Here is a 12,556-nt window from a genome sequence, read left to right on the forward strand (position 1 = left end):
GGCAGTATCCAAATACAACATGACCTCTAAAAAAAAATTATCCAAACAAAATCAAACTCCGAAAACAGCAAAACCGATCATGAACACAACATGATCCAAACAAAATCAAACTCTAGACCTTTGTGGATGATATATGTTGTACGGTGGCAGCGAAAAGAGTAAAATGAGTTATCTACTCTGGCAGGTGGTGAGGATAAAAAGGTGAACGATGGTTGTTCATCTGGAGTGGTGAATGACGGTTGTTCATCTGGAGTCTTGGTTAAAAGAGCTTTTTTTTTCTTTTTCTTTTTTTTTTTTTGACGTGCGGCCTCTGTAAATATCTTGAGACAATGGATTAGACTTATAGGTTCAAAATTGTATACAGTGTATATTATCCGAAATTTCTTGGAATGTGGGAACACTTAGAAAGTTAAAAACATATTTTCCCATTTTATATACTTGAATAAATACATTTTTCTCTTGTTTATTCTTATCTGATTTGTTTACTTTTGGGACACATCTAAAGTCATTACACTCTCTTCAAAATTGAGTGGTTTGTGTTTTTACAAACCGGGATTCAGTAAGGAGGGAGGGAGGTCAGATTTCAGAATTGCATTGAATGTTAGCAAGGATTTTTCTTGGAGCAAACATTCTTAAGAACTTCATTTTTCTCCCTTTGGGGCTGATGATGACATGTTGATGAAGATGTTGAAGCATATTGGGTGGTTTCATCAGCTATGAAGCGTGAGAAATACTTCGTCATTAATGACATAATAAATGGCGATGTTAAAAAATTAACTAAGAAGATGAAATTAGAATTTATATAGTTTAATGTTTATTTAGATAGATAAAATATATATTATTTTTATTTATAATTTGTAGATTTATATACATTATCTTCGCCAATTATGACGTCCTAAATGCTTCATCATATGCTTTAGTTTTGAACCCAAACTTAAAAAAAATATTGTTCGTGAAGCGTTTTATTTTTAATAATATGACTAGTCTAGGAACTGGTTAAGGTGTCTTAATTCCATACTGGAATTCTATTTATGTCAATCAATGTAAAAGTAAAAATATTCACCTTAATAAAGTAAAGTCGAAATAGCTGGTCTACTGTAAAAATTAAATAAGAAGATGAATTACAAATTTATTTACTTTAATATTTATTTAGGTACATGCAATATATATATATATTATTTGCATTATAAAATTAAATATATTAACTAAGTTAATATATTACATCTATAATATAGTTCACATTTTATATATTTGTTACATTGTTTTATTTTGTATTATGTTCATAAAATATATTGAGATTAAAATAAAATCTATTTTACATTTTATGAAATAAATGTTTAATTATAAATTAATAAAATTAGAATAAGAATGATATAAATTAATATACAATTTTTAATGATAAAATCGTTAATAATTATATTTTTCTTAATGTTTTTTTTCTAGGACTATGAGCGTTTTTGGCATCTGTGTAAAGTCGAACGGATCCCTGTAATTTTGTTTATGCGACAACGTTGTTTTTCTCCTATATATCTGGAATTGTTCTTTTTTGGTAGTATATAGTAATTGTTTTAAAGGGAGGTTGAGAGGATTGTCTGTTGTTTTGTTTCATCCCTCCTACCCCAGTGCTACTGCGGTCATGTATATAGAGCCGTAAACGGAAAATTATTCTAGACGACGTATACCCATATGGTAATGTGTTTCTTTGTTATTTTGGCATTAGCTGCCATCTATATTTGTTTTCTTCTCTTAAACAAATTTAAAATTATTTCTAGTAATTTCGGTACCTGCTCTTAGAAGGAAAAAAGTCTGTTAATTTTTGAATTTTTCCTTTGTTTTGTTTTACTCGTTAATGCTTTTTCAAATTTCAGTAATTTGTTTAGAATTATAGATGGCATTCAAGGTAAAGCTTAATAAAGGCCACGAAGTATTGATAACACCGGTATATAAGGCACGCTCAAAAACTAAAACTGAAGCGCAAAGTAGGAAGTATATTTCATAAACTTGGTGTGAGAGGAGCTAGTAAACTATTTCTTTCTCTTTTTTAATAAAAATAGGAGAGAGGGGAAGGGGGAAGAAATATAAGCTTTACTTCAATGCCATCTAGCCTTAAGCCGTGTTTTGTTTGTAGTTTTACAGACAAAATGCCAAATGAATCAGCCGATCGGAAACTCTTGTTTTCCTGTAATGTTTTGGAAAAAAAAATTTTCTCGCAATTTTATAGGTCGAATTTTTGTAAAGCGGTGATTTGTCTGTAAAACGTCGGGTAAAACGCCATCTAGCCTTAGTGTGAGAACAACATTCCGCATTTTAAATCTTTGTAACAAATGATTCTGTCACCTCGGAAAGTTTTAATCTTTTTTTTCTTGAAACTATATATAATCGCAGTTTATTCGGAGAAATATTAACTAAATTAATCTTTCTTTTATGTGTTTCTGACTTTGGTTTTATTATTTTAAGAATAATCGAAAGTCCCGCTCATAACAACACTTGTGACTCTCGATTTAATCCTGTCTTTTTGGTGGTTAAGCTTGCCAAATGTTCATTGTTGCCACATAACATATTTTGGGCAGGTCGAGCAATTTTTATGTGAATCGAGGTAGATCGGTCATACGCACTATTTTATATAATTGCCCAATAATTCAGTAGTCTACAGTTAGTGTTACTGCACTTTTTTCATCATGGTAACTGTTATTAAAAAACCCCTTGCAGCACCAAGCCGCCTGTAACCCACGCAGCTTTGCACTCTCCTTCTCCATCCACTCCATTCAAAGCTTTACTCCTTAGAAACTAGCAAATTTAACGTATACAGATTGGGCTCAGTATACAATATTTTTAATCCTATGGAATATGAATTGATTTAAAATTGACTTTGGTTCACGGTTGCCTGACCACTGCCCATTGTGACAAAGGCAATGATATTTTACTAATAATGAGATTTGGCTCAAACTAGCGCTGATTGAATATCGCCATTATTCAAGTCTATGAATGGACTTTATGCTAATTGAATGTGGGTATCCAGCTTCCCAGTCCTGTGGCATGCGAAAGCTGCATTATTAGCTGATGTGTAGAACTTTCAGATACATGAATTGTTGGAAGCTTAACCATTGGAAATGATATTTAGAAGCAACATTTTGCACATTGTTGTGGTTCAATAACGTTCTAGCGTTGAGTGTCAATCTCGGTCACTGCCACTCCTTCTCTTCGTTCTGTTTTTAGTCTCCTTTATTTAGCCTGGCTATAATTAATAAAATGATAAAGAAATTATTTCAGAAAAGATATTTTCCTTGTACTGAGAGTAATATACTGAGAGGTATTCACTGAGAAGCCTCCTTGCCAATACAGCCCTCCTTCATTCTAAAATTTAATTTCCTGGATCTTCTTTTGTTCTTGTTCCGATCTATCAAATCGAGCTTTAATTTCAATGCTTTAGTAGATGGAGTAGCTTACCTCTCTTCCGCTTTCTTTTTGTGACGTTTTACTTATAGCAAAGTACTCAGAAAAAAGTGTCTTCTTACTTCAAACTAAATATTTGCATGTATTTAAGAACTGAAGAAATTCAAACTTTTAAGTCAAATTGCTACTACCTTTTGTTCGTTGAGTTTTCATTACCGTGTCTGAATAGTCATTATATATGGCGTTATTGCTGCCAATCTTTGTGCAAAATGTTGATGATTACGGTTTGTTTCGGCTATGGCTTATGAATATGTGCCTTTGTGGAACAAGGATTGGGTTGCTTTTTTATTAGGGGGGGGGGGCTAGGGAATGCAGTATCTCTTTGTCATTTAGGACTTAGCCAAGGTAAATAGGCTGTGCAAAACCAAATCACAATATATTAGAATATTCAGTGTTTAAGTAGAGATGAACACTGTGTCGCTCTCTGCCCTCCTGTATCGATTGAGAGTGTCTGACAACTGTTAGATGCATGCTTTTCGATATCAATAATTGTTCTGAAACTTCTCTAAACCTTTTCTTTCACATTTAACGTATTTTGGTTGCAAACGGTCAAAGTCCACATAAGGAATTTGTCTTGAAACCTATTCTCTCGGCAATAATTTGCAAAAAAATTTATGACTGCAAACTTTAACTAATGATTCAAATTTTAAATTAGTCTTCTACGACTAATCAATCAATAAGCTTAATCATTTAGTTGAAAACTGATTCAGTCCTTTTAATGTCATTTAAGTAACATCTTCGGTTGTAAACGCTGCAAGAAGGGGCGTATGGGTCATCTAAGATTAAATTCTATGCTGTCTCTTTTTTGTCATATGTGGCCCACTTGGTCCTTAGTGCGGTTTTAAGTTGTCCTTGCTACGTCCTAATGCAGATATTGGGAGTATTGTATAAGCATCAACTAAGCTGTATATTAAGCTGTAAGTGTGAGAATTTGCCATTTAGGTGGAATCCTTGAAAAATAAACCTGGTGATTAAAGATTGGCGGTAAAGAGCCCTGTTGATGGTACAAAGATGGAATATATAGAGAGGTTTGGGCAGGGCCGGACTCGGGAAATGAATTGGGGAGGTCAGTTGTGTAGAAGTCACAACTGAATTGGGGAGTGGAGAAGTCAGTTGTGTAGTTTTATTTGTTTGTAGACAAAGATTATAAATAATATAAGGAACTAGTACTCGAACAAATCTCGAGACGTAATTGTATGATGAATACAGAAACCTTATTGTTACATTCTTTAGGGGATGGTTTAAGTTTTATAACCTCCTTCTCCTCCTTCCTCCCCTTCGAGTACGGTTTTGGTTTTGGGTGTGAAATTCTTGTGCTAGCAAAGTTGTAGAACTTTGGTGAAATGAATGTATACACTAGGTGAAATGTATGCGGGTTGATTTGCGGTGAATTTATGGTTTTCTTTCAGAATTAAGGACTCGAATTTAAATTTTTTACCTCCTCTTATGGACCTTGGAATGCATTTAATTCAGTATGACCTGTCTTTTAATACGAAGCAAAATTGTTGCTATTTTTTTAGATAATAATTTTTTTTTTTTATGTCACAAATTGGAAAAATGTCAGTGATATCAAATGTCACAATGGGAAAAAGAAACAAATTTGAAGTACAGAGCAACTTCAACGAACCTCAAAAGAAAAGTTTTATTCTTTCTGTCAGGTTAACTTCAAAAGATATTTTTTTCTATATTTAAATTTTAAGATTTTCCTTAATGTGGCTCTTTAAATGCATTTAATTCAATATGACCTGTGTTTTAAAACGAAACAACTTTAATTGCTGCTATTCTATTTTTGATAATAATTTTTTTTATCACACATATGAAAAATGTCACAGCAGGAAAAAGACACAAATTTGAAGTACTAAGCAACTTCAAAGAACCTCAAAAGAAAAGTTTTATTCTTTCTGTCTGGTTCACTTTTAAATGTCGTTTTTTTATATTTAGGATTTTAAATTTAAAGCTTTTTGCCTCTTGCTAATGGACCTTCGAATGCATTTAATTCAGTACGATCTCCTATCTTTTAAAACGAAGCAACTTCAATCGTTGCTACTTTTTAAGATAATAATTTCTTTTTTCATTTGTGACAAATTTGAAAATTGTGTTTAATTTGTTTAAAAATGTGCTTAATTCAGTAGGACCTTTTGTCTACAGAAGCGCAGTAAGGTTAATTCTTCTGTTCTTTTTAAGATCATAAATTTCTTTGAATGTCTTAAATTTGAAAAATGTCAATGATGTCAAAATGTCAGTAATGAAAAGTGTCACAATGGGGAAAAGACACAAAAAAGCTGTCTTGAAATTCTATACAAGGCGTCCCATTGGTACGTCCGACGGCGTCATTTTTTTAAAACATGAGATTGCTTTCCAAATTGTATAGCCGCTCAGCTCTGAATTTTTTAAGACAAATTAAAGAAATAAATTAAGTTTTTGATTTTCCCTGTGGATTTCCAACCTTTATCGAACTTGATTTTAGCAGTATTTTCCTTAATATTGCCCGACTTTCATAATTGCTTTGACACAGATTAATTATTTTTTCAATATTATTTTAGATTAGTCAATTCTGAGAATACTTATAAATTTAGAAGTTTTCTTTCTAACAATGTTGAACTTCCATACTTGAGGGAATATAGCTTCCATTAGTCACTTTTATCAACCACCTTGATTTTGAACATATTGTGCCCCCCACCACCTTTCCCCTTCATTAGATGCTGTTAATCACATTGATACCCTTATAAGAGAAACAATATTAAATTTTGCTGGTTAATTTTTGTGCGAACTAAATTTTGAGCGAATAAGTAACTTTTTCAAATATTGTTGCACAATTATTTATAAAGTTGCTTTGCAACATTTCGTAAAAACAATTTTTCTACCTGCATTTTTATTGAGGATGGTTTTAGACCATAAAGATAAACAAAAATTAACACACCACTACCGTAATAAGCGTAAAAGCCGTCCTTCAACAAACCAGGTCTTGTGGTAATTGTTATTCTTGTGAAGCTGTCTTTCGTACCTGCTATAAATAGTCTTGTTACTATAATAATTTTAAGTCATTTTTAATTAAAGGTTGTATTTTATATGAATAATTATGGTCAATTGACATTTATGTTTATAAGGTCTATTTAAGAAAAAAAAATACTTGTTGGCTGATAAGCCTTTTAATGAAGCCGTCTACTGCATCTACTTGTTTTGGAATTCGCTAAATAATTTTGGATCGTTTCCAAGTAAGGTGTGGCTTCTTTATCCAGAAATAAAGGTGATTATTGACTTGAAATATTAGATGAAAATAATACTCAACCCCAGACCTGAAATACGACTTTAACGGCTTTGTTGGCAAAATCATAAATTCATAAAATGTTCTACCATTTTAAGGATGCTGTGTAATATTATATTTATTTAATTATATTTATTATATTGTTAATGTTTGCGGCCAATTTTTATTTCGATTAGTTAAAAAAAAAAAGAATTTAATTTGAGTTCAAGCTTGTCATATTTTGAGTTTAAATGGTCAATAGAGATAGATCTTGTCTAATATCGTATTTATTTCAAAAATTTTAACTCTCTGTAAAAAAAAAAAATGTTAATGTTTTTCTTATACAAAAAAAAATATTCGAGTACTAGCTTATCATATTTAAAATTTAAACGGTCCATAGAGGTAGATCTGTATTTTTCTTTTTATTTATTATTATTACAATTATACAAAAAATTGAATTTAATTTGAGTCTTAGCTTGTCATATTTTTAATTCCATTGGTCCAAAGAGGTAAAGAATTTAAAAGTAGTCCTAATTCTAGCATTTAGAATAGAATTAAAAACGTATTGTATTTCATTCTTTTTCTAAATAACCTATATAATATTAGGATTAGAACGATATGTATAACCAAATGACCGTGTAAAGGGTCACACGGGTACCTGAGAAAATTTATATTTAATCTTCTATTTACATAGACCATATTTAATCACATTTAAGGAAATGTCTATTTTTGGTAATAAAACTAAATACTTTTTTCTTGCTTAAGCTAAAAACGTCTATTTTTCGACCTGTTATAACTATGAAAGAGGATCAACGGCTCAATTATATAATAACATTATTAGGTTACAATTGTAATTCTAACCTAATTATAAGTATAATTATATATTATAAATATAATTATGATGTAATTATAATTAGGTTAAAATTATAAGTAAACTATCGTTTAATAATTATATAGTTTCTACTTTATTGAGTTCCAAATCACTAGCACAATTAACTCAGACTTGATAGTATTATTTAGTTATTAATAAGAGTAGTGTGTTTAATGATTATTATTTATTATTTTCGTTTATTGAAAAATTCTATCACTAAGTCTAAAAATTAGTTACAGTTTTATTTACTTTTCTTGCTGGCGTTAGAATGTTTCCCCAGAACCTGATATGAAACATGAAAATTGAATTTTATGAGACAATATTGATCATTTTTCGTGGTTTGGTATTCTAACTTCGTGGTTAGAGGTTATTTTATTTAATGCTAAATATTTTATTCGCTTTTAGGGAGAGACGAATATTTTCAGAATTAAAAAAAAATTCTATAAGCGGTTTGAATTTAATTTTTTCGTCCTGAAACAACCATAACGAAACAGTGTAACAGTTAAGGATTAGTATACTACTTTAATGAATTACTATATTGCATTAGTTATTATTACTATAATGGAATACTATAAAATGCTTGCTGAATCGAAAATTTTCAAATAGTTTCTGATACTCTATCGATTGACGTTACAATTGTTAATGCAAAAAATGATTTCCAATTACTTCTAATTCTGGCCTTAGCTTGTTTAATCTTCACCCTATTGAATATCAGCGAATTCTGAGTGGGTTGAGTTAGAAATAGATGACATCCCCAAGGAACTGAACATAATTCTTTTCTTTCGTTTATTCTTTCCTTTCGTTTATCAAATATTAAGCTTTATTCAAACTTTTCTTAATTGAAACGTCAAAAACCATTTTATCCCAAAATTGGTTGGAGTACTAGTTGCAACTATTTGGACAAATATGTAATTAACCTTCGTCGAGGTTAGTGCTACTTGCGGACTAGTCTGAATTCACCCCTCCCTCCTTTTTTTGCAATCATCAGTAATTGCCTAATTTTTGAATGAAACAATTTACGCCTTGAAGGAAGGATACGATTGGAGTGGGTGGTAGTAATTTTTCAGTGGATAGGTGTGATGGAGAAAGAAAACAAATGAGCTAGTAGGTGGAAATACCTTCAAAATGACTTGATCTAAGTATATCTGAGGGTATACCCCCTCCACCCCCCTCTTGCCTGGCAATGGTAATACATGTGATAGATGCGTTAATAGATGGCAATATCTTCATAAAAATGAAACAAGTTGGATTTAAATATACCGAAGGACAAATTGGGGCAAATCCCCCCTCCTCCCCCATCCTCCTAGTCCCTTCTTGGTATTGCCTATGATTCGAAGTATAGAATGAGAAGAAAACATATTTAGTAAAGAAGTATTTTATAGTCTTGTGCTGAAGATTTGAATTTGATCAGTGTTTAAGCAATTATTGTTATTTAACCAGCGACGATGGTGATGAACGAAGACTCGTATGCATTAATTCATCTGACGGTACTGAAGTAGAATATAGTCAACACCATTTTTTTATAATTCGACTAATTTAAAATTAAAACACTTGTAATTTTATTTCTAGAACAATGGGGTAGTACTGAATCTTGCCCTTTTTCTAATAATCCCTTATTTTTCCCTTTTTGCTGGTTTGGTTAATAATAATAAGAAGAACTTAGTGATAGAATTACTAGATCAGTTCAGCCAGGTAATGTTGTCTTTTCTATCTTTAGGTAGTTCGTGGAATTAAAATTCTACGAATATTCCACGGGCAAGAAATAGGCAATTCCTGCTTATTTCTAATACGATAGCAATCCCACGATCATTTCCATTTGTGCTAATGGCCCATTCACAATGAGATTTTACTAGTGACGAGACTAAGGAAACGCTATATTGAGCCAATCAGAATTTTTTGTGGAAATTGTCATCCAATCAAAAATTTTTACAAAAAATCTGATTGGCTTGAATTACTGCTAGCTAAATTCTGGAAATAGTAGAATTTCATTGTGAATGGGTCTCAATTGACAGTTCAGGTCGGAATGTTAAGGGTTTAATCCTAGTGATTTGGAACTAATTATCTAATCTTTCAGTTATGTTTAAACCGTCTCTATTCCGCTATCAACCATTTCCTTTATCTTTGAAAATTACTATTTTCTTTTTTTCAACTGTGTCGCTTCTCATGGTTCTATAGAAATATTGTTTTTTACTATCTACCATTTAGTAACTTTATATTCGATAAAATATGCAGATAATTTTACAAAATGTCTTAATTTCTTGAATTTAAAATATTTATGGGGGGGGGGGGTAAATCGGTGGAATTTGTGTTAAAACGTTTACTTTGTTAAACAGAAATCAGACGGCTAAGGAGGGAGCAGATGCTGTAGGAGTATTGGAAAAATAAGGAAGTTCATTTTTTTGTATATAGAAAGATTTACAGGGGGAGGAGGGAGGGGATGGAGTAGGAGTACGTGGTAGAATAGGTAGATTTTTTTTCTATTGGTTTAAAAAGACTTACAGGGGGAGGTGAATAATTAAAAGGCTAAGGAGAGAGACTGGGGGGGGGGCGAATTTGTTTGCTTAGTTACGAAGAAATTATAAGGAGGGAGATGGTGTAAAAATATCGGAAAAAATCTGGAATAATTTATTTGCTTCAGATTTAAATAGAAAGGAGGGATGTGAATTAGGATTTTTGCTTACTTGAGGAGAAATCAAAGAGCTAAGGAGGAAAACGTGTTGTGTAGTAATTTAGCCAACATTGAGACTAGGTTGAAAAAATGTTTCCTTATTCAATTGTGTGTGGTCTAATGAAATGAAAATGACACTATGTCAATCTGTAATTTCGTAGCCATGCATTCAAGTAATAATCTTGATACCAAAGGTATTAACAAGAAAGATTTCAACAGACTAGAAAAAAAAACTGCAACAAAAACTACCGTTCGGTTAATATACTGCTAGAGTGCAATTTATATATCATAATACTAGAATAACGCCTTCTCTTAGGAAGCGATTTGTGCCCATATTTTCTATAATTTTCTACTGGTTTAAGGAATAGAGACGGGCATATTTTTCTAATACAAGTTTGTTAATGAGTGCCTGTGGTAATAATGTATATGACAATTTGTGTTGCTCTTGAGGTTTACTCGAGAGTATGGCATCCTGTAAGAGTGGAAGCTGGTAGTAGTGTCGACAAAAGGTCATCATTACCATCTAGGACTCGGCGTTTCTTGGCATTTTTCAAGCTTCTTAATTGTGTTTATCTCAGAAACTGAGACCAAACACTTATTACTACACTATTCGCCAGCCACGCTAATTAAATTAGTTCTGCTTTATTGTTACACATATAAAAATGCCAACTAAACGCTAGATGGTGTTTTTTTTTGTCGGCAGTAGTCAGTTTCCACTCTGGTAATTACCCATATTCTTTGGTTTAAAGTGCACTATCTTTATTCTATCATGAATCTATTTTGCGTGTTTAATTTTTCCTTTCGTTGATTTTAAGCTACGTGTTTTGTCATCAAAGGTAATTGAAGTCTAATTTAATCATGTGTTGATTTTTTCAGTTTGAGCGTTTCCAGGCTATTTAATTCTTGATATTGTTTTAAAAAAAGAAGTTATAGGGATAAAAAGGCCGGTTAATAGCACTAAATATTGGTAAATATCCAGTAATTATTTCAAAGTCCGTTAAGTCTTGTTCTTTTTTTTCGAACTCGCAAAAAGGTTGCAACTTTAGTTTGTGGTTATCATAACAATGATATACAAAATAGCACTTTGACTGTCATTCGAAAGCATTTTTTATTACATCCACTAAATTTCTGAGGCGAGTGAAAAAAAAATATTTGGCAAAATTTCATATCCTACGTGAAAGGCTGCATTCGGGGGTATCAGGTTTGATCCCCCCCCCCCGCCCCGGAACGTTTCGTCTGGCTAGGAAAAAAGTAACAAAATACATATTACTCTATAATGATGTGTTTTGTGAAGTTTTTTGTACCCGTCACCCCCCCCCCCCCCGTGTCCCCTCCCCAAAAAAAAACTGGATACAACCTTGTCAACGTGGTTATTATAAAATGTATTAAAAAATATAATCTTGACGGATGTAATTCAAAAACTTCCTACACTCAACTTTTAGAAGAAAGAAAATCAGGATTTTTTGGCTGTTGTTAATGGTCCCTTTTTTTGCAAAATGTTTTTTTTTGGGGGGGGGGTCCTCCTAGGGTACGGCAAAAGCTATTTTCATGTAAAAAGGTCTAATCTATAAGTATTTCTGCAAGTGAAGAAAGAAAATTAGCGCATTAAATAAAAGTGAAGGGAATAACTTCACTGTCCTACTAGGTTGTTTCAGACATTTTCCCACATATGAAGTAATTGTCAAAATCCGTTTAAGCTTAAGCTGTTCTCAAAGAGAGGATCAGGAGAGAGAAGACTGTATACGCCACAGACGACTCTCATGACTATTGAATAAAAGACTATTGAAAGCTTTACAAATTAGTCTTTATTTTCTGCTGACCACTTAAGGAATATTTAGGTGGATGTTGAACTAAATCAAAACAAGCTATGAGCATGTGGACTTCCAAACAGGTGACAAAGCACTGAAATCCGTTTGTCAAGCTGTTCTCAAATAGAGGATCAGGAGGATAATGCGTGTCCAGTTACATTTTCATTCTCCTAATGTACATTGTGGTCAAGGCCGTAGCTAGGATTTTTCTTCGCAGGGGGGGGGGGGTATTATTCTTTGAAGGAAGCTACAGACCCAAAACTTAAAAAAAAACGCATCAAAAATTTTATAAGATGCAATTTTTGCCGTTTTTACGAGTCAGATAAAAATTTTTGGGGGGAGATCAAACCTGGTAGCCGTTCAACAATTTTATAAAATAGTTCTTGGAGATACGCTAAATTATGTTTAAAAACGAATAACATGCCTTGTCAGGCCGCAATGAGTAAATTCTATTCATTTACTACCTTTAATTATAGAAAAAAACTTATTTGTTAAGTAATATATAAGACTGT

General features: G+C 32.1%; 1 protein-coding gene across 1 annotated transcript in view; it reads left to right on the plus strand.

Annotated features, from left to right (window-relative positions):
* Positions 1 to 11,733, plus strand: part of shep (RNA binding motif single stranded interacting protein alan shepard) — a 23,756-nt gene extending 12,023 nt beyond the window's left edge. The window contains exon 5 of the mRNA XM_089105334.1: positions 1,444 to 11,733. Coding sequence (XP_088961460.1) covers positions 1,444 to 1,451 — 8 coding nt within the window. The 3' untranslated portion in view covers positions 1,452 to 11,733. The remainder of the gene's footprint in view (positions 1 to 1,443) is intronic.
* Positions 11,734 to 12,556: the final 823 nt, after the last annotated feature.

The sequence above is a fragment of the Artemia sp. Qi Xiang Cuo genome, chromosome 19, assembly GCF_049724085.1.
Source record: "Artemia sp. Qi Xiang Cuo chromosome 19, ASM4972408v1, whole genome shotgun sequence".
In the NCBI taxonomy this organism is placed as follows: domain Eukaryota; kingdom Metazoa; phylum Arthropoda; class Branchiopoda; order Anostraca; family Artemiidae; genus Artemia; species Artemia sp. Qi Xiang Cuo.